Genomic DNA, 24,056 nt, shown 5'->3' with positions numbered 1-24,056 from the left:
GGAATATGTTGCACATTTGTTTTCACAGTATAAAATGTGTGTAGTTTTGGTGAAATAAAAAAACTTCAATCAATAAAATCTGCGTCATATAAATGTAAATACATGCAAATTAGTCAGAAAAACGTAAATTGGGCTTTCTAGATATGATATAGATATCTAGACATGTTTATCAAGATATGATATAGCCAGTCACATTTGTTTCTGTAATATTTAAATCACAGTGAGTTCATGCATATTATTTTTTAGCTATATTCTACTGTAACATGCTATGTCAGTTAGCATCGAATTATAAATCGACTTTCTTATGAAAATACCTAAGATGGGTGGAAGAACACATATAAACCATTTATTGTCGCAGTCGTGTAAGTGATCAGTTAAAGCCTTTTTATGTTTATTCAGATATTATTTTCATTCAACCACAGCAATAGCTTGATGACTTCATCCCGTATTCCCTTCAATGTTCTACTACTTTTCTAAGGCATATATGGAATTTCTGCTCACGTATGAATGAAACAGGCATTACATCCATTTAAAGTGCTACAATGCCCACATCACCCTATTTTGAGGAAAACTGAAAAGTCTCCCTCTAAAGAAATTTGAAGTACACATATACATATTACTAGCATATAGATCTTTATTTACATTTTTTGTACTTTTTTTGAAACAATTGTTATTATCCCAAATAGTAGCCTAATAAATAATAATATTTTACAAGGTATTGAATTTAGAAATTCCAGTATCTTGACAACACTACTTTAGTTAATCACTCTGTAAAATGAAAATGTTTGTAGCTTTGTATCACATTGGTTAACAACTCACACTTTAAAATAAATCACACTTCTTTGGGGCTAAGCCCCTTATCCTCTTCGACCTTAGCAACACCAATATGGCAACCTGCGTTTGCGTGTTGTTTGAGGTGGGGCTGGGTGAAAAAGTGTTCTGATTTTGGACTGCAATACCTAGTTCAGCCAGTGGGAGTCAATCTTACAAACTGTACCTTTAAACATACTATTCCCACATATTTACCACAAAAGAAAAACCCTTTCCATTGATTTTTGTCAAATACGTAAAGCTTAAAGATCTTATGCAACTGAGTTTTTTAGATGTTAGTATCTGTAAATTATTTTTAAGGATATCTATAAGCTAGTGTTTTCCAAAACAATGACAAAATTTAAATTCAGAAAATATAAACCTGAGTGATTTGTATTTATTATGATGTTTATTTTTATCACATCACATTATATTATTTTTATGACATTCTTTTTAGCTTTTTTGTGCTTTATAAATAAATAAATAAAGTGAAATGAAACCCAAAGCTTGCAGTTTGTCACTTGAACTATTATTTTGGCGTCACTTCATACTTTAGTTCCTCATCAAGTCTTTGACCAATCAAATGCTCTCTAGTATCTGACATGTCCTGCCCTCTTTAAGTTGCATCTCATTTCATGCACTTGATCTCTCTTGCAGAGCTGTTCAAAAATGAAATGCTGTTTGCTGTTTTTTTGTTTTGTTTTGTTTTTTTAAAGGGAAGGGGCTACCACAATATATGTCCCACCCTGTTTCATGTTTCAGTTGAAATTATGTCAAATTAACATTTCAAAGCACTTCAAGGGACCGTTAAAGAGGAGTAACAAATCACAAATCACAGATCACAGATTTTTATTAATCTCAAGTTGTACTTCTAGAATTGGAGTTGTACTTGCGCACTTTGATATGCTGACGTTATGAACACTGCTGTCTCTCTCTCTCCTTCAGAAACGTCTCAGAGCAGCAGCAGTGGCCAGTGCTTCTCCAATCCCAGCTACCACACTGTGGCACAGTGCAACATCTCATCCTCCATAACTAACAACCTGGATGGCACTCTCACTCTGAAGGTGAGCACACTAGGTGAATAGCTACTCCAATGTCTGGTCGGCCGATGAGTAATATTGAAAAACAGCGTTCTTTCAAGCAATATTTTATAACTGGAGTAGCTGCCTAGAATATCAGAAACAAGCACAAACTTAGTATATTCACTTCTTTGTATGCATAGACTTATTTGCTGAACAGCAGATTTAGAATTAATTTGCATCAAGAAGGAATAATGATCCAAATTTGGAAATATAGTTGTGAAATAATAATGCTAATGTTCTGGATTTGAATATACATTTATGAAGTCCCATTAAAATGCTAGGTGGTGGTTCAATCTTTTAGGTGCTACTGACTGCCAAATATTCTCATCTTCATGTGAGAGACCCCTATTCTAAAATGATAAAATAGTTTATTGCATATAGATCTAATTAATCTTGTGTAAAGTACAAATTAAGGATGCACCAATATGGGTTTTTTGGCCAATATCAATAACCGATAACTCTTCAGATTTGGAGGCCAATAGTCGATACAGTATATAGGTCAGTAAATATAAATAATTTTAAATGTTCTATTTTTCTACAGTAAAAAAACTGATTTTATTTCAAAAACTTCATAAAAGTCTTCAAATCTGATCAAATGAACTGAACAGCCTACTCAAAGCATAAAAAAGCAATAATTTCAAAATTGCAAGGTGATTAAATATATAAAAATTATATAAAAATAAATGATTTCCTTTTCTTCATAGCAAATTAACATGCAGCTTGACTGTTGCATAAGAATAATAGGTTAAATACCAAAAAAGGGATTTAATTAACAAGCAAGTTAAATATATTTAAATAAAATGAAAATTAACGAGCTAAGGACTAAAACCAGCCGAAATGTTCATAAATACAACGTGTTACAGTCATGTACATATGTACAAATATGTCATGTGCGAAAAACATTTTGGGAGGTGTTTGACTGTTCAGAGTCATCGTACAAGTGAAAAGCTAAATACAGATAGTACATTTTAGAAAATGCGGCATAGATTCATCCTATTTGGCATCAGTCAGACTACGCCTCTATGTTCCTCCTTGCTGTCGATTGCAGGAAAAACGATCAATGAAAGTTTATGATAAACCGCTGTGAGTTTCACTCAACTACAGGCGCTGCGTGATGCGTACACATACGACACGGAGTCACATTTGCCCTCTGAGTCAGATTTTGATACAGCACCTGATCACTGAGCACAGATGACTTTTTGAAAAATACAGAGCATATTATAAAGACAGAATGTTGCAGTGAGTTGAGAACGCCTATGCTGGATTCAGTTACTGGCACACCTCTGCCGCGTGCTACTGTGAAGGCTGTCAGATCAGATATGCGTGCGCTCGTTGTAATAATTTTAATATGCTGATCAAACTGAGTACAATCTTACATCAACAACACATGGTAGTCTATGCGTTGATAATAATAAATAATCATATTAGATTACAAACAACCCAACAAGTTGTTTAGCACATTTGTATTACTGCTATTATGTTTACGCATGTAATGTTTTCCTGACAAGGTTTAAACCAAAATACACAATGACACTCTATCAAACATATCTACAATGATAAGGTTACTTACTGGTTACTTACTGAGTTATTAATGCACAGCAATACATTACAAAGAAAGAATGAACTTGGAAGGAATAAACAATGTAAGGAAAGCTCCATTATAGTGCACTGGACAAGTTCCGCCCATTAAATATTAAAAATAGCATTTATCGGCAGATAACGATATGCCCGCCAATATATCCATAGTACAAATTATAAAATGGTTTAAAATAATGTTTGTAAAATATTTTAATTTTAATCCATAGTTTTAATCCTGCTCATTACAACAGTATTTTATTGTTATTTCATTTTCAATTAAATAGTATTTGCATTTATTTATTTTAATACAATTTTTGAATATTTACTTGAATCCTAATCATATTTTTATATTGTAATCATTGTATAATTTTTAAATGGTCTATTAAATTACACATGTGCTTATTTGTTGATTTTTTTTTATACTAATGTTGTGTTTATATTATTGATTTTTTTTTTTTTTTATTGAAATTATTGCTTTTTTTTTTAAACATTCCCATCGACCCCCAGCCCTCTATTGCATCTTCCTGGGAATCCTTGGTCCCCAGAATATTTATTTATTTATTTATTTTAATACTACATTTGTGGTGACACGGTGGCTCAGTGGTTAGCACTGTCGCCTCACAGCAAGAATGCGGCTGGTTCGAGTCCTGGCTTGTTCAGTTGACATTTCTGTGTTTGCATGGGTTTCCTCCAGGTGCTCCAGTTTCCCCCACAGTCAAAAGACATTGCGGTATAGGTGAATTAAATAAACTAAATTGGCAATAGTGTATGTGTGTGAATGAGTGTGTATGGACCTTTCTGGGTTGCAGCTGGAAGGGCATTCCCTGTGTAAAACATATGCTAGATAAGTTAGCAGTTCATTCCGCTGTGGCGACCCCTGATGAAGAATGAACTAAGCCGAAGGAAAATTAATGAATGAATAAATTAATGAATTTGTTTAAGAAGGATGCATTAAATTCATTACAAGTGGCAATAAAGACATTTGTATTGTTACCTATATTGTTATCATTTCTTCAAACCATTTATTGCTATTTATTCTTATATTTTTTCATCAAATAATTTTGAAATATTTTTCACAAAAATACAAAACTATGAAATTGTATATATTTTTAAATATCTAAAAATAAAAACTGTCATTTTGAGTTGTAGTAATATTTCACAATATTACAGTTTCTACTGAATTTTCCATCAAATAAATGCAGCCTAGGTGAGCATAAAACCTTTAAAACACCTTTTTTTTAAACTCAGAGCCCAAAAATTTTAAACATTACTTTATGTTAGACAGGACCAAATGGTGAGTCAATAACAATAATACTGTCTTAATAATGAAAAAGATTCTTAAGAACATAATTTATATATTTACACCTAGAGATAAATTCACTTTAGTTGGTCTTAAATGCATAATGCATGCTGTTGCAAGTTGTTTACATCATAAAAACTGCTAATGCGTAGCGTATCAAAATATGTTCTTCTTTCAATGGTGTCTTTGATGTTTATTTTTGTCTGGTTTTCCCCTCTAGAAAGGCGACAGGAACAGCTCAGAATGGAGAGCATACTGCAATCTCAATGACCTGGGTCAGTGTCCTCACTTAATTTCTTATCTCACCCTCTATTTAAACCATCTTCCATCTGTTCCTGTCAGACAGAGCCTGAAAAGTTACTCATGCAATTTGAAATGGATCAAATACATCATTCTCTTCTTCGCTCAGCCTATTCCACAAAACAAATAAGACCTTTGTTTTTCATTGAAGCGCCAGAGAATTAAACTACTTACTCATTCCTGGGGGCTGCGGTGAACACCAGACGGTGCTTCTGGCACCGGAGCAAGACCTTCGCCTGCTGTGTTTTTTAATAAGCCCCTACTTTAGGTGGCACCCGCACATGGCGGAAGGTCAGCCTTTGCCTATATTACCCAAGGTCACTCAGAGAGAGTTCATTACCTCTCTGACTCCCCGTCCCACGGCGCTTCACCCCATTATGTCTACCTGCAGGTCTGCTGATAAAGCTTCGGCGAAGCATACGAGACCTCGGAGACTCGAGTTCGAGGTTGGGTATTTCCATCATGCTTATCAAGCCCATGGAGGAAGTGAAATAGGGACCAGTGACCACAAGTTCAAAGTGATTTCACCTTGTTATAGGAAGTTTCGCTGAATTCTGGTCAAAGAGTTATAGTGTCAAAGCCCAACAAATACACACAGTCGAATACATACATAGCCTTTATAAGTAGATTCCTTTGGGTGAATGAACAGTTTTTAATCCCATCACACTAGTATAAGTCAGTGTTGCCGCATTTTGCAAAACAGACAAGAAATAATACAATTTATTTCAAATTGTGCAACTGTAACTGTTTGTAGGATACCACTGAATGAGAGAAGATTAGCCGGGGTTGTAAATTCATAAAATCGTAAGGTGTCCATTTTTTTAGCATAGTAAATTCTGTAAGTTTGCTGACTTTAAATTACAGTATAAAAACAGTGTGTTGTTGTACATTCAGCTGAAAGGGAATACTGAGTAGGGGGCGGGGCTTTCTTATTAAGCATCATTCCCTCATAGCAAAATACTGGAAAGAGGGGCGTGGTTAAGAATATTGTGACTGAAATCATCAAACTGACGTCAGAGAAGTGACACCACTCCAAACATTAACAATTTTTAGTAGATTAACTTGTATGGATGAATTGTTCACCTAAAGAATTACAATGTGTGGTATAAACAAAACAAAACGGTCACACTCTACAATAAGGTTCATTAGTTAATGTTAATTAATGCATTTACTAACATGAACAAACAATGAACAATACATCTACTACTGTATTTGTTCATGTTAGTTAACATTAGTTAATGAAAATACAGTAGATCATTGTTAGTTCATGTTAACTCATGGTGCATTAACTAATGTTAACAAGCATGGACTTGGATGTTAATAATGCATTAGTAAATGTTCAATTATGATTAATAAATGCTGTACATGTGTTGTTCATGATTAGTTCATGTTAGTGAATGCATTAATTTATGAACCTTATTGTAAAGTGTTACCAATAAAACATTGAGTACATTTACATGGACACCAATAATATGATTTTAATATGATTAAGACAATATACTGATTAAGAGTTTACCATGTAAACAGCGATTTTTGATTACCTTAATTTGACTACAGTCATAATCGAACTAAACAGAAATCAAATTAAGACATGGAGCATGCCTATGTTATTTGCATTATTGAAGTGCAGTACAGACATGTAAACACTGCAATCAAACTATTACCTTCATGAAGGATTTTTGCTGCATTTTGCGACAGGATAGTCTATACACACGGCTGTTTGGCACTATTCTCTGCTCCTACCGAGTCAGTGAAGGACCACAGACACCTGCATCATGAAATGCGTAGGTTTTTTTGCCCATACGGCGTGTGCTATCAAATTCCTTTAAAACAACACTCTTCCAGCAGTTTATACAGGCAACCAATATCTCGTTTGTACGGAACCCCGGAAGGGAGGTAGTGGAGGAGAAAAAAATTGGCTGGGTGAAAAAAAAAATTTATGGGTGAAAGAAAAAAATGGGAGGGAGGAAAATATATATTTCTAAGTTTTTGCGTTCTCTCGCAAAGTTTTGCGTTCCCTCGCAAATATGTTTTGCGTTCCCTCGCAAAGTTTTGCGTTATCTCGCAAAGATGTTTTGCGTTCCCTCGCTAAGTTTTGTGTTATCTCGCAAAGATGTTTTGCGTTCCCTCGCAAAACTGTTTCTTCACAAACACTTCCTGTTCACTTCACTCACGTTAACCCTCCCGTTTTTGCCGAAATTATCCCGTATTTTACCATTCTACCCCACTTTCTTTACATTACTGTGCAAAATTGTTGCCATTCATATGCTACCTCTGAACCAGTGAATGCATGTATAAGCGCTGACTGACAGACGCGCTCCATACAATAAACTGATCCCAGATCAGCGTCTGTACGCGCCATTCAAAGAGACACTCCTGTTATCAAACAAGTGAGTTGATTGTACGGAGCGCGTCTGTCAGTCAGCGCTTATACATGCATTCGCTGGTTCAGAGGTTGCAAAGTGAAAGGCGACGATCGACGCATAGATTTAATGTAAGTGGGGTAGAATGGTAAAATATGGGAGAGTTTCGGCAAAAACGGGAGGGTTTACATGAGTGAAGTGAACAGGAAGTGTTTGTGGAGAAACAGTTTTGCGAGAGATGGTTGGAACCCACCCATTTTTTTTCTTTCACCCATTTTTTTTTTTTTTTTTTTTCACCCAGCCAATTTTTTTCTCCTCCACTACGTCCCCTCCGGGGTTCCTTACGTTTGTCACGGGGGACATGCATAATAGGTTCCTAAATGAAAGCGAAAGTGCCAAGCTAAAGCTAAAGTCGACAATTTAAAAATGAAACACCCAAAACTACATGAAACTCCGGAGGAAATGTGGATAGTGTGGGTGATGCAATGACATTAATTGAATTATGTGCTATAACACGTAAAACAGGATCATGAAAGGAACATTTAAAAAGCAAATCATGTAAACACCTTAATCATATATCATCTTATTCAGAATAAGGCACATAATTCAATTACTGATGATCATGTAAACATAGTCATTGTAATTTGACACATTTTTTCAGTGAGTTTAATTTTACATAGATTTTAAGCTTGTCTTTCATTGACATACAGTATAAAAAAATGTTTGGTCTCCTTCCCTGCAGTACCCGATGCTGCACATTTTTTGCTTTCTTTAAACAGAATGTGTGAATTTGTTGTCACCTTGAACACTATTTTATTAGGTAGCAATTTGTTTTAAGATGTAGCTTAAAGGTTTCACCCCAAAAATGTCCAATTCTATTATTAATTACTCTCATATTATTACAAACCCCTGAGTTCTTCATTCATATGCAAAGCACAAACTATGATATTTTAGATGAAATCTGGAAGCTCTCTGAGTAAAGTTTATTTATAAACTAATTTCAAGAGGATGACATGCTTATGATTGCTTGCTGCTGGTCCCGCATCCCGTATCCCATGTGTGATTCACCAATCAGACGATTCCTCAGCCACTATAAGTACCCTATAAGTTCCATATCACAACAATCTTCATGAGCTTAAACTCCCTTCTCACCCTGCGAACAGGAGGGAGCCCGGGTTTCCAGGGTCTTATATACTGAGGGCTCTCTCTCGGGACAGCATGACAAACAAGCTTTATAATCAATCATCAGCTAGGTGTGAACTCTTGAATCATCCATTAACACCAACAGTCACTAGAATTTTAAATTCTAGAAAATTAATCAAAAATATTGTCAAAACATTCCATATAGCTTCAGTGGTTCATCTGTAATCATACGACGCTTCAAGAATTATTTCTGTGTGTCAAAAACTATTAAAGCAACTTAGTTTGTCTTTGTCTTCTCTTCAGGGCATGATGTGTGTTTACTACAGTCAATAGTAGCTTGTAAATGTTGAATTACCCATAGTAAGAACAAACCCCAATCTGACTGGGAAAACAGGTGAACAAAGTAGTTTTAAAAACATTTTGACACATAGAAGTGTTCTTGTAGCTTTATATGATTGCAGTTAAACCACTGAAGTCACATGGAATGTTTTTGTTGTTTCTTTTCTGGACTTTAAACATCTCATGACTGTTGCTGTTTATGGAAGATGAGAGAGCTCTCAGATCGAGTCTAAATATATACATTTCCGTGGATTGTTACAACGTGAGGGTAATTAAAAACAGTATTTTCAATTTTGGGTGAACTAACCCTTTAATATTTGTAGACATGCATAATTTGATCATACAGACACAGAATTTTTATGGTAAAATGAAATAACATTTGCAAATAGTAGTATATCATTATAATATCCTTCATGAAAAAAACATGTCTTATGTTTTTATGCGTGCATCCCAACATGCATTGCATTAAATATGCAAATATAGCCTCAAATAAGGCAACTTTATTGGATTGTGTTGTTGCTGTCTGTAATAATCCAATTTTATATGTTTCATTTAAAGAAAATCACAATCACCATCCATAAGTGCATGAATACTGGTCTGATAAATTTGATACACAGACCATAATATACGCATTAAAAGTGAAGTGTGCTTGGGACTTAGCCAGATGACAGCTGTTTAATATATGAGAGATATCTCAAAGACTGAGCCAAAAGTTGTTACATTTTGATGAAGATTACAAAGATAAAAAGGTCACAGTCTTGATTAATCTTTCACTATAAGACTGTGTTAAAGTAAACGAGGACGGATTTGATTTCCAATCATCCAAGCACAAGCTGTCCTTTTCTTTAAACAGACTAAACAGTGCCACATTTGTATAGAAGAAAAGCCCATTTAAAGAATGAACACGTACTGTAGATCTACTGATATCACAGCATGGAGATAAATCACAGAAACAGTGAGAATGAATATTGCACCAGCTTTATCAGAGTACACTGGTTTGGCATTTCCATTTATTTGTTTATAACATCTTGACGTCACCGTGAAGGCATGTCAGTATCTCTGGCTGGTCAGCTGAGAAACGTGATTTAGAGATGTGATTTGGTTAAAGTTTAACTCAGAATACTCATATGATTGACTAGGCTGGGTGTTGCTTTCACTCTTATACAGTAGGTGTTTGATGGAAAGATTCCTGTGCTGTCATAATTCACTTGGACTTTGGAATTCATCTGGCTTTCCTTCCTACTTTTCTCTGTTTTGTGGCATTTGTGGGCCAGTTGCAGTGACAATCTTCCAAAGCCAAATAATCCACACATACCCTGTAGTAATAATATGTTGTGGGTCTTCCTAGTTTATCAAAGTTTTGAGATATACAGTGATGTAAATATACAGTGATGTAAATAAGTATTGAACACATCGGCATTTTTCTCTGAAAATATATTTCTAAAGGTGCCTTTGATTTGAAATTTTCCCTAAATGTTGGTAACAACCAAAGAAATTCATATATGCAAAGAAACAAAACTATGCATATTAAAATGAAATGATGCAGGGAAAAAGTATTGAACACATGAAGAAAGGAAGGTGTAGAAAGGCAGGGAAAGCCCAGACAGCAGCTGAAATCCCTTAGAAGTTATTTGGCAACCCTTTGCCCTTCGTCATAGTAATTTAATATTAACTGCTTCAGTCCAATATTTACATTACCAGAATGATAAAGCTAAAACTAAAGTGAACATTTCAGCAAGACAATGATCCAAAACACAGCCAAGAAAACTCTCGAATGGTTTCAGAGAAAGAAAATCAAGCTGTAGAATGGCCCAGCCAATCACCTGACTTAAATCCAATAGAAAATACAAATTAAAGATCAGATTTGATAGATGAGAGCCACAAAACATCAAGTTAATTTTACGAAATCACACCTGAGCAATTCATGTGACTTTATTCTCCATTTGAGAGATGTAATTAAGCTGCCATCATTAAAAAAGCCTTTTATATAAAGCATAAAATACATTTCAGTTCAGTACTTTCTCCTTGTGTCATTCCATTGTCATTACATGTAACAAATTTTTCAGATTTTTTTCTGTTTTGTTAGAGCTTTTACCAAAATCTGTTTCAATTCCATGTACACAGCTCCTTTAGAAATGTCATTCCCAGGCAAAAACATGACTTGTTCAATATTTACTTTTCCTCCTTTATATTTGTTTTGTTTGTTTGTTTATTTATGTATCGGTTGATTTAATTTACACTTTTTTGTGATTACGTTTTTATTGATTTTACATGTGGGTGGGTCACAGCATCTTTACAATTTTCTTTCAAAAAAACAAAACAAGATCCACTCCTCTAAAAAAAATAAATTAATTAAATAATTAATAATTGGTGATTTGGATTTTTTGAAGAACAAAATATGTTTTCCCAAACCGTCTCCCAATCAATCTGGCCCTCAGATAATTCACTAGCCCAAATCATTGGTATTGAGAATAGCTTTTGGTTAGCCTCAAGAAGGCGGGAATAGATACCTGAAACAACAGTTTGTAGAGAGGTAATAGTAAACCAGCGAAGAATTGGTTTCGAGAGCAGATCCCCAAGGGACTCCATATGCTCTGAGGGCAAAGCGCAATTGCAGAAATAAGAAAAAGCATGATGCTGGATTAAATGTACACTTTAAAAAATGTTTGGCTGTTTCATTTTCCATATAATTTGGATCAATTAAACCCAACCGTTTTTTCATTATTTTAAATTACATTATTTTACTTCAATGGTTGGGTTTGTCTGTACACTGGAGAAAATGCAGTTCCACACAATTCATTCATGTTGTCCCAACACTAATTGATTAAGTTAACAACACTTTTAACAAATTTATGTGAATTAAACATAAAAAATTAAGTAGTCGCAATGAAATCTCAGAAATTGTGTTGTTTTAGCTCAATTTTAATAAGTAGTTTGAACAAGCAAAAAATATATATTTTTGAGTGTATGTAATTTTGGGTTGAAAGAAATGACAGCAAATGAAAAATGAAATGATTCTAAAAATGTTTATGATGGATTTTACATAAATATTATTATTATTTTTAATATACAGAAGAAAAAATCTAAAGATATCTAAATATACAGTCACAAAATCTAAAGGATTATCTAAAACGCCTGAAAATTCTGAATATGATATTATGTTTTTAAAAATAATTAAATGTCAAAGCAGTTGTTTTTAAGTGCAATAGGTTTTTTTTTACTGTTAAAAGTGTACCAACTGTAATTTTTGTTCTGGTACATTACAAGAATAATAATGACTGTTATACACACTACCTGACAAGTCTTGTGGCCTATCCAACAATCAAAAAAATAATAATCCTCACACATGTTCAATAATGTTCATGTCTGGTGACTGGGCTGGCCTTCCTGGAGGACATTGACCCTCTTTGCTTTCAAAAACTTTGATGTGGATGAAGTATAAGAAGGAGTTCTATCCTGCTGAAGAATTTGCCCTCTCTTGTGGTTTGTAATGTAATGGGCAGCAAATGTCTTGAAATCTCAGGCGGTTAATGTTGCCATCGACTCTGCAGATCTTTCACATGCCGCCATACTGAATGTAATCCCAAACCAGGATTTTTCCTTCACCAAACTTGACTGATTTTTGTGAGAATCTTGGGTCCATGTGGGTTCCAATAGGTCTTCTGTAGTATTTGTGATGATTGGGATGCAGTTCAACAGATGATTCATCAGAAAAATCTACCTTCTGCCACTTTTCCAAACAATAACCTAGAATACAAGTTATTATTTGCTTTTGCAACTGGGATTGATGACAAGACATTTGTCAGGTAGTGTAGATTTATTGTGATTTAGAATCGGTGTAAAATTAATTAATTAACCAGAAAACTTGATCTTTGTGTATATAAAATGACTTTTGCGAATTTAAATTGTCATGGACTCTGGACATCAAAATGAAATGTTTTGTTGTGATTATATGATTTTGTCTTGGCTTGAAAGTGCAGTTTATTTGTCCCCTTCCCTCTGTTATTGTTACGTTTCCGCAGAGCATTACTGTAACCTACATTTATCATGTGCTATTTATAATATTGTTGAGTCATGAATTACTCAGAATGTGTGTTGTTGTGCCTCATTAGGAGTATCAAGAGGAGACACGCTTACACTGAGGGACAACAAAACCACCCGAATGGCCAAAGGTAATGATTATAGTGGACATACACTCATGGAACATGCGGATACCAAAATATACACAAGAGCTTCTTTTCTAGGGTGACCTGTTGTCCCCTTTTTCCCAGTACAGTCATGTATTTTGGCTTTATTTTTAGTGTCTTGAAAAAATATACAGTGCTCAGCATAATTGAGTACTCCCCATTTTAATAATGAATATTTTGATTGATTTTTCTGTGAGAATTGGTCATATTATTTTTGAAGTAATATTTAAGTCACCAAACGTCTTTAGAAATAGAAAGATAGCACATTTAAATGCATGTGAAATTTCAACAAAATCTTATATATATATTTGTTTCTCTTGATTTTTCCTTTTTTTCTTACATTTTTTATTTAATATTTTTCCCTAAAACATAAATTTAGGCTACTAGTTTTTAGACCATTTTCTTCAGTAGTTTTGATAGATTAGCTCCAGATTTGGCTTTAGAACTGATTAATCTAACGTATATGCACAAATATTATATTTAAATCATCCTATAGAAAATATGAATTTAATAGAGAGATTCGTGAGGGGGGGAAATGGTATAATGGAGAGATTTTGATACAGTTAAAGGTAAACTTCGCCCTCTGTGAAATTTGAATTCTTTTCAAATATTTCCTAAGTGATGTTTAACAGAGCAAGGACATTTTCACAGAATTTAATATTATACTTTTTCCTCTGGAGAAAGTAATTTCTTTTAATTTGGCTTGATCCGTTTTTAAAAGTCCATATTAATTTCCTCCTTAAGATCTTTTTTTATTACTATTGAAAATTTCTTTTATTAGGTTTTCTACATGGAATATTAATTACAACTTTCATTTTATAATTATGTTGTTAAATATAAAATCAAATAAACCCTTTCCCCCTTAACAGCCTATAACTTACCATTGAAAAAGCTAAATAAACAATAAAAAAGTAATAAATAAATAAGAAAATAAATAAATAAATAATAAAGAGGTTTCGGTCATTTGGGCCACGGGCAGAGCCTTTATAAATGAATGAATGAATGAATGAATGAATGAATGAATGAATGAATGAATGAAATATGCTGTTTTCCAACAAGGCAACCTGGGGTGGTGAAATATAATTGGGTAAAGTGGCATTTGGCGCGTAAATAGACAATTTTCAAAGCAGAATAACTGACTTCAGCATTTTTTTCAGAAACAAGAATTTTCACTTAGCGTGTTTCTTAAATTTCTGCAAACATATTATGGTATTTTTATGCTTTAGATAAGTCAAAAACCTACATACAGCACCTTTACATTGCACTTTAAGCAGATTACTAGTATCTTGCAATGAAAGTAGTCAAATACTAAGTCCAGTTACCATGGCAAAGACAAAAGAAATGAGTTATTAAATAAGTTAGTATTTTGTTTAAAAATATGTTAAAAACATATAGAGCAAATCAACCAATTGAATAACTACTAAATGAACAAACTTTGAAAGTTAGTTTTTCCTAAAAGTGAACTTATACCAGAATAAATGTTTAATTTTTAATTATTAATTGTTAATTATTAATAATTATGAATCATATGATGATTTTAAGAGGTTCGATTAAATCCATATATAAGTTAAACCCTGCAAAAAAACTGTTTTTCTAACTTTTCATCTTTCAAGCAAAATAATCTTCTTTTAAATCGAAAACAAAAAAAATTTTCATACCCCATTTGCAGATTATTTTTCCTGTTTAAAGGAAAAACTCACTCAATTTTGACGTTATTTCTTAAATCAAGACAATAATTTTAACTTGTCTAAAAAATGCTTCTTGATTTAAGAATTTGTTGATATTTGGACTAGAAACAAGACAAAACCTTTAGATTTGAAAAGCATTTTTTGCAGTGAATGCATTTAACTTAGATCTTACTTACACATTTTCTCATCAAGTGTGTTTTTATAGATGACAAATGTTGATGCATGGAAAGTGGCATACATACATTTCCGCCTCTGCTTTGTGAATTAAGTGCATTGACATTCACAGTGATCTCACTGACCTGGATGTGCAGGTTCCTCATTCTTAGTAGCAGATTCATAAATAGCCCGTTGTGTGTGTCTTCAATCTATTTATGTGTATTTCTGGATGATGTACATAGATATTAAAGTGACTGTCTATCTTTCACTCTCTCGACAGAAACTCTTCTTCAGCTACATTAGATCTTAACTACTGAAACAAGATTTAACAGTGCAGTCTAACAGGATTTCATTCCCTCCTGGGATGCTCTCTCTAAACAGTAACATAATGGAAAAGTGCATATTTTGCAACTTTGACTACAGATTGTCTGGAGCATAACTTAATTTTCATCTTTCTTTGTAAAAAATAATAGCATTTATTACAGATTTAGTCTGTTTCCTCTCCCGCAGGATGATGTGCGTTGATTGCATTGCGATGAAATATGAATATCTGAGTAATATCTGTTCTGTAATGTGTGCAGATTACATAAAGGCCTCGATGTGTAGCTCCAGCTCGTGTTCCCTCAATAGTGAGAACCCGTACGCCACCATCCGAGATCCTCCCAGCCTGGCCTGCAAGCACACGGAGAGCAGTTATGTGGAGATGAAGTCTCCCGCTCACAGAGACCTGACCTTCTGCTCCAGCACCAGCACAACCCTCACCACTGCCAGCAGGAACGTCTATGATGTTGGTGAGTCTCAACTACAGATGCAAACAGTTCATCGCCATTAGTTAAAGGTCCGTTAAAACTGATAACCTCATCAGTCAGATTTTACAAAAAGGTTTTATTATTTAATGTAGCCTATTTATTTACAAACATGAACTAATAATGAACTATATTTGTAGATCATTCATTAATCACATTTTAACATTTACTAATGCATTATTAACATTCAACGTCATGCTTGTTAACATGCACTGTGAGTTAACATGAACAAACACTGTAATAAGTGTATTGTTCGTTGTTTGTTCTTGTCACTAAATACATTAACTACTACAATCTAATTGTAAAGTGTTACCACCTCATCTCTTTTAAACATATATGATATCAACAGGCATTTTTAGGTGCACCTAATAAAGAGTTACTTCATTAATGAATGAATTAGTTGTTCCTTTAATTCATTGTGGCAGTTTGTGGAAAGTGATTTTGATGGTCTGATCAGTTCAGATCTCTAATTACTTGCAATGTGAGTTCTCCTTAGCTGCAATTGGGGAATGTCTAGAAGGGATACAGCTGCGGATACTTGCATAAATATAGCATCATGTTTGAAGCTTTACAACAAGGGGTTGACATTAATAAGATACAATTTATCAGTCATTTGATTAATAATTCTCGTTATAATTACTGTTTTTTCATTGCTGTGAGAATTGGGTTGGGGTGGACCTGGGGTAGAAAGCTTATGGCTCGGGAGCCACATGTGGCTCTTTGACCAAAAACATGTGGCTCTCCAGCTGTCTCCCTTCAATAAAAAATTAAAACTGCCACTAAAAATCAGTTTCCTGTAAAATACAAATATAAATGACCTTTTTATTGTATATTTTTACACCAAAATGAATAAGAATAAGAATAAACGGACATTTCAATGCGCATGTGCAGCGCTGTGGATTAACTTGAATGGACACCAATAAAGGTTATGCAACTTACATATGGTATGCGCACATAAATTCAAACAACATTCATAAATGCTGATGGCGAAAAGAAAAAAATTCTCCTTTCTTAATACATGAATTTGCTCGACATGTGATGCTTATACCCAATGGCTCTCTAAAAAAAGCATTTGCCAATAGAAAAACTGAAAGGGCTCTTTGCTGAAAAAAGGCACCTGACCCCTGGGGTAAACAATAATAAAACTCAAGTAATGGGTCATTTAATTATAATGACCCAATTATAATTAAATAAATATAATTCTTGTTATAATTACTGTTTTACATTACTGTAAGAGTTGGGTTTGGTGTAAATGTTATTAAAATACAATTAATGTGTCATTTAATTAATAATTCTCATTATAATTACTGTTTTTACATTATACTGTAAGAGTTGGGGTCGATGTAAACGTTAATAAAATACAATTAATGGGTCATTTAATTAATAATTCTCATTATAATTACTGTTTTACATTACTGTAAGAGTTGGGGTTGGTGTAAACTGTAAGAAAATACAATTAATGGGTCATTTAATTAATAATTCTCATTATAATTACTGTTTTTACATTATACTGTAAGAGTTGGGGTCGATGTAAACGTTAATAAAATACAATTAATGGGTCATTTAATTAATAATTCTCATTATAATTACTGTTTTACATTACTGTAAGAGTTGGGGTTGGTGTAAACTGTAAGAAAATACAATTAATGGGTCATTTAATTAATAATTCTCATTATAATTACTGTTTTTACATTATACTGTAAGAGTTGGGGTCGATGTAAACGTTAATAAAATACAATTAATGGGTCATTTAATTAATAATTCTCATTATAATTACTGTTTTACATTACTGTAAGAGTTGGAGTTGGTGTAAACTGTAAGAAAATACAATTAATGGGTCATTTAATTAATGATTCTCATTATAATTACTGTTTTTACATTACTGTAAGAGTTGGGGTCGGTGTAAACGTTAATAAAATACAATTAATGAATTAATAAATAATATAAAGATTTCTTGTTATGATTACCGTTTTTACATTACTGTGAGGGTAAGAGTTGGGGTAGACATAAATAAATACAATAAAATTAATGGGTAATGTAATATATGACATAAAATGTCTCAATATAATTACTGTTTTTTACATTACTGTGAAGGTTGGGTTTAGGGTTGGGGTTGGGGTAGATGTTAATAAAATACAATTAATGAGTAATTTAGTAAATAATATAAATAATTCTTAATAACTTCCTGCCACAGTTGTATCTGTTCTGGCAACAACCCTGCAATTACATTGAAAGATATGGAAATGACTGCTTTATTTTCCAACACACGGTCTTAATGGTTGGCAAATCACAACAGAGCCATCTGACCAATCAGAAAAGAGTACACTCTCAGAAGGAGGGAGCTAGAAAGAATTAATGAATATTTTGCTGCACATTAGACTTTTTCGACTAGTCCAAAATAGCTGTTTATTTTTTATTTTAGTTTTAGTGCATTTAGTAAATGGCCTGATCTGTCAGTTAGTTGCCAGCTGCCTAATATTTATGTTTTATGTCAACTTCATTTCAATCAAAATAATACTTGTAAATGTTTTGCACTGTATAACACTACTGCACATATACAATGTTTGAGAAAATACATATATTTGTTTCTATATTTAAAGATTATTAATAGCCATTGTTTACAGGACAGAAGGTTTTTAATGTCAGATTCTACATTTTTTATGTTATTAATTGACAGATGATTTCTTCAGCTGTATACAGTATTTGTACAAAACAGCTTAAAAGAAGCTCTTATTACATGTTATGATATTACTAAAGTTAATGACTTTGCGAGGTTTACGATACTCCAATTTGACCACTTTAGTATTAAAGTATTGCTTGTGGTTGAGACAAAATTAAAAGCTAAATGCTAATTCACTCAATGGCACTTTTTAAATTTGCAAGCATGTAAATTTCTGAAACTGAAACTTTCTTTGAGCCGTTTTTGTTGCAGTGCTAAAGATTACCTTACCAACTACACCAGATCTCAAGTTACATCACAATATCTAATGAGAAAACTGTGACACAGAGAGCTGTGTATTAGAAGTACTGTGAAATAAAAAAAAAATGTAGATGCTAGTTTCAGTCTGTTACATTTAAGGATATCTTTAATCTAGTGTGCTCCAAAACACTGATGAAATTTTTTTTTTCCACGTCACCTCATACTTTAGTTTCTCATCAAATCTAGACCAATCAAATGCTTTCTAGTATCTGACATGCCCCGCCCTCTTTAAGAAGCTTCTCATCTGCTTTTCATTTGATGCGCTTGACCTCAACCACTCTCACTGGCAGAGCGCTGATAAAACAAAACACTATTGGCTGTTTATAGGAGCTACTTTGTCTTCTCCTTTTTTGGTCGAGATTCGGTCAAACGTCGAATTTAAAAAATGCACATTTCAAAGCACATCACGGCAGCTTTAAACATCCACTCCTAAAAGATTTCCTGTGTTCTTCCCTCAGAGCCGACAGTGAGTGTTCTCCAGGGGCCCAACGGTCTGGCCACCGGCTTCTCCCAGAGTCCCTATGACCTCCCTCGAAACAGCCACATCCCGAGCCACTACGACATCCTGCCCATGCGCCACAGTCCCACACACAGCCCACCGCCTCCAGAGAGCCCGCCCAGCTCCCTGCTGTAGACCCCCTATCCTGACCCTCTGAATTTTTTGGTACACTCTCTCGACCTCAGCTCTCCGTCTTCATCGTCTCTCCAACAGTCATCCAATACAGATGCATGAGTAGATTAAACTGGAAAAGACTATTTTTCCGATTGTGGGACTGGCTGATTTGGACACCAGCGATAATTCGTCTTTCTCAGAGATGTTTTATACCATTTAACATCAGGAAATACAGGTGTACAAATGCTTTTTTGGGGTATTTTGTTTATAACGGAGCATATGAGACGTTTCAGTGGCGATTCTTAAAGACTAGAGCTCTGCATATTGGAACTGATAATCAATGGGAATCAGTGATCCAGAACAGAAAGACAGAGGTGACCATTTTCTTTTGTGTTTCACCTCTAAGCTAAGTTTGGTTCTCAGGCTACGAAGCATGGTTTAAAATAAGACGTTCTTAATGTGTATAAAAGATGGGTGCCAGATGTGAAGGAGAACTGTTCAGGACTTTTATCATAATGTACATTCATCTACCTACTCAGAAATATTTATAAAAGTTTATGAGGAGAGCCTGGGGCCAACATGAGCTGGTACAACACGGCTCATTTGTGTAATAACCTGGTGCTTTCTACTGTACATAGGAATTTATGACTGTTGCTATCTATGGATTCTTTGAGTGTGTATTACGTTTGTGTTACACTTTTCGAAGCTATCACGTTTAGTTTGTTCTATGTACGTTTACATTTTTAAAGACCTCTGTTGTATTTATGATGTTTATTTATACCTTGTTTGTGCAGAAGTGATGGTTTTCTTTATAGTGTAAAAGTTGAACATATTTAAAAAGTAGCATGATGAACAAATGATGATTACTCATAGTGACCAGTTCTTTTCATGTGCTTGTGCTATTGGTGCACAGTATTAATATATAAAGTCGACATTATATGTTAGCTCTTATGTCAACAGAGGCTAATGACAGGACGAGACCTCATATGCGTCCTAAAAAAAAAAGAAAAGTATAGTACAAATAGATTTGGAGACGTGTCCCATTCATTCCTTGTGTTTTGCTTTGTTTGATGATTACAGCTTTGGAGTTTTGTTCTAGTGACTGCATTCCATCAAATTAGCAATAGCATAGTGACAATCATTCATGAATAAAAGGAGGAAAACAAAACATTTAGCAGCTCTACAGCTCAATAGTGGTTCCTTATGCTTTTCTAGGTTTTTTTTTAACAAATAGTTTAATAGTTTCACTTCATGACATAATTTATGAAAATAAAAAGTAACATTTTAAGGTGTCCCTGTTACAGTGTAACTATTCATTTAACTACTAAGCTAATTACTGTATGGTTAGAAAGCAGGTTAGGTTGACATGTTTTCAGCCAAAAATAAAAGGGTTTTTTTTTTCTTTTTTTTTCCTTGTTTGTTTACATAAACAATGTTTGAAATCTGGAAACAAAGTGCAAGTTTTTGAAAAAAAAACAAAAAAAACACCAGCATTGTTGAGTGTGTAAACATCCGATAATGAGAGTCTATGAAAGCTGTGTTGTGAACAAACAACACTGGCAGAGTACATTCACCGGCCACTTTATTAGGTACACCTTATTAGTACAGTGTTGGACCCCTTTTGTCTTCAGAACTGCTTTAATCCTTTGTGGTGTATATTTAACAAGGCACTGGAAATATTCCTCAGAGATTTTGCCCCTTATTGACATGATAGCATCACGCAGTTGCTGCATATTTTACGGCTGCACATCAAAAAAGTAAGCTAAAAGCTGAAAGTAGCTAACAGAAGATGGGTACACTGCGGTCATAAAGGGATGAACGTGGTCAGCAACAATACTCAGGTAGGATGTGGCATTGACACGATGCTCAATTGGTAGTAATGAGCCCAAAGTGTGCCAAGAAAATATCCCCCACACCATTACACCACAATCACCAGCCTGAACTGTTGATACAAGGAAAGGTGGATTCATGCTTTCGTGTTGTTGATGGCAAATTCTGACCCGATCTGAATGTCGCAGCAGAAATGGAGACTCATCAGACCAAGCAACGTTTTTCCAATCTTCTATTGTCCAATTTTGGTGAGCCTGTGCCAATTGCAGCCTCAGTTTCCTGTTCTTAGCTGACAAGAGTGGTACTTGGTGTGGCCTTCTGCTGCTGTAGTTCATCTGCCTCAAGGTTTGTCGTGTTGTGTATGCGTTCAGATATGTTCCTATGCATACCTCGGTTGTAACGAACTGTCGCTCACTGGATATTTTATTTTTCACTCTGTAAATGCTAGAGTTGGTTGTGCGTGAAAGTCCCAGTGGATCAGACCAACCCGTCTGCCACCAACAACCATGCCACGTTCAAAGTCACTTAAATCACCTTTTTTCCCCCATTCTGATGATCATCTTGACCATGTCTACATGCCTAAATGCATTGAGTTGAGAAGAAGAAGTTGAGTTATAAGTTAGACAGGTGTACCTAATAAGGTGAGTGTATATAGTAGTGTTGTTTCTTAAATGTTACCTACTGCTTGGTTAGCAAAGTGTAACGTATTCACTTTACACTAAAAATGTTGGGTTCAACACAATTGATTTGTATTGGGACAACATGAAGGAATTAAGTTTACTTATTATTGTTAACAAATTTGAGTGTATAGAACATAAAACAATAAGATTGTTGTACAAAAAAAACTCAAGAAATGTGTTGTTTCAGCTCATTTTACATTTTTATGAAATAAACAGCAAATTATTTTTTTTCAGTATGCAACCAAAAATTGAGACATCATATAAACGACACATTGTCACTTACAGATATTAAAGTGACAGTCACAGCACTAAACACTGGCAATGAACAATGTAGTGCAGCATTTTTGGATGTTTTTGCAGATGTGTAAATGTGGAAAGTTTTAAAAACAGTGTTGCGTAAATGTGATACCTTTCTTTTTAAACACGAGAAAAAAACCTTCGCATTTTTGGCTACACTGCTGGCTTATAAATGCAGCCATAGGGTTAGCATTATAATTAATACAGTAAGTACATAGAACATGTGTAATAATACTATAGTAACTACTAAAGTATTGATGTAATTAATTTATTACTATAGTAATACATGGAACATGAGTAACAAGGACACCTTAAGTTAAATAGTTCACCCAAAAATGGAAATTTACTCTATTTATGCCATGGTCACACTTGAGTTTGTGCATGCAAAATTCTGTCGTACAGAGCTGCAAAAAGGGGCGGGATTAAACAAGATGACTAGACATTACAAAACAGCAAGTGATTGGTCCAGATTTTAAATATCTAGACACTGATGTCATGATTTGATCTTTGATTTCACAGATCAGAGATTACCAAGCTTGAACTTTGCAACATGGCGAACTGCGAAACTTGTTGCACGTCGCATTCATTTGAATGGAAGTCTATGGGGTGTAACCATGGCTTTACTCACCCTCAAGTGGTTCCAAACTTTTACAGGGTTTCTGCAGGTTTCACCAAGTAAAATTTAAGAAATTTTTTTAAACCATTCTGAATAACATTTTAGTTAGATTTTTTTTAAATATCCCGATTACAAAAAAAAATCCTATGAAAAATTATTAATTTAATAATACAATAATAATATTTATGTTTGAGTATTTTTTTATTAATTATAAAATACATCCATTCACAAACCCAATAACACTTACCAAGAATAGAACCAAACATAGCTGTCAATTACTTCAGCTTACAATAATAATAATTTAATAATAAAAAAAGTGTAGGTCAGGTCAGTATCCTCAGCAGTAAGTATATGCTATAGCGTAATTAAATGCCACTTTAAAATAAAAAGTGAAGTTATATTGAGATGGATTGTTGGTGATTGTATGGGTGTTAATGGCCAGATTGGCAAGCTATACATGAACAAAGAACAATTAAGACCGGTTAAAAAAAGATTAAAGACCTACAACATTTCGGTAGATTTAAGACTAACTTTTGTGATTTAAGACTTTCTAAAACTTAAGACACCGCGGACACCCTATTTTAAGAGTTTCTTTCTTCTTTTGAACACAAAAATATTGTTCAAAATCAATGTAACCATTGACTTTAAAAGAAAAAAACAAATATTATGGAAGTAAAACTATACAGGCTGCCAGCTTTGTGCCAAACATCCTTTTTTTATGTTTAACAGAAGAAAACAAAGTCAAACAGGTTTGAAACAACTAGAGTAAATAATGACAAACTGATCATTTTGCGTGAACTATGCCTTTAAAATAAAGTTTTGACAAATAAAATCACTTTTGGTAAAGAAACCGCGTGAAATGACAACTCTGTGCTTAAAGAAAGCCTTAATTTATGAGCAACACAGAAGCGTTTTGAATTAACTACATATTTTTATTTGCTCTTTTAAATTGGAATTACAGTGGACAAGAGTAATAGTATAATCATAACAATAAAAAAGTAAATCACAGTACAGTGCAGACAAAAGAAAGGAAAAAGAAATGAGATTCTGGAGGCAATACGTGAAAGATCCGACAGTCAGAAAAAGTAATATCCGGTAATCACGCCAGCTATGTGCAGTGCATGGGCAGGTCATGGTTGTGCCATCTGTACCCTCACATCATTGGCACTGGCCCCTGTTAGCACCAGAGACCCCTGCCTTTAAAGAACAGTCTTACAATCAGAGTCAGGGTCACTAAGTCGACGCTAACAGACCCTAACGCTCGTAAAATCATGAGGCGTTTTCTTTC

The 24,056-nt window shown here is 34.0% G+C and overlaps 1 protein-coding gene across 2 annotated transcripts in view; it reads left to right on the top strand.

Annotated features, from left to right (window-relative positions):
- megf11 (multiple EGF-like-domains 11) overlaps positions 1-20,633 on the top strand; it is a 265,068-nt gene extending 244,435 nt beyond the window's left edge. For both annotated transcript variants that reach the window (XM_087293061.1, XM_087293060.1), the window contains 5 exons: positions 1,756-1,874; positions 4,991-5,045; positions 13,028-13,087; positions 15,528-15,737; positions 19,191-20,633. In XM_087293061.1, the coding sequence (XP_087149187.1) occupies positions 1,756-1,874; positions 4,991-5,045; positions 13,028-13,087; positions 15,528-15,737; positions 19,191-19,366 (620 nt within the window). In that variant the 3' untranslated portion in view covers positions 19,367-20,633. The remainder of the gene's footprint in view (positions 1-1,755; positions 1,875-4,990; positions 5,046-13,027; positions 13,088-15,527; positions 15,738-19,190) is intronic.
- The last annotated feature ends 3,423 nt before the right edge of the window (positions 20,634-24,056 follow it).

The sequence above is a fragment of the Danio rerio genome, chromosome 18 (assembly GCF_052040795.2).
Source record: "Danio rerio strain M-AB ecotype USA chromosome 18, GRCz13ab, whole genome shotgun sequence".
NCBI lineage: Eukaryota > Metazoa > Chordata > Actinopteri > Cypriniformes > Danionidae > Danio > Danio rerio.
Note: the sequence above shows the minus strand (reverse complement) of the source record. Positions and strands in the feature narration are given on the sequence as shown.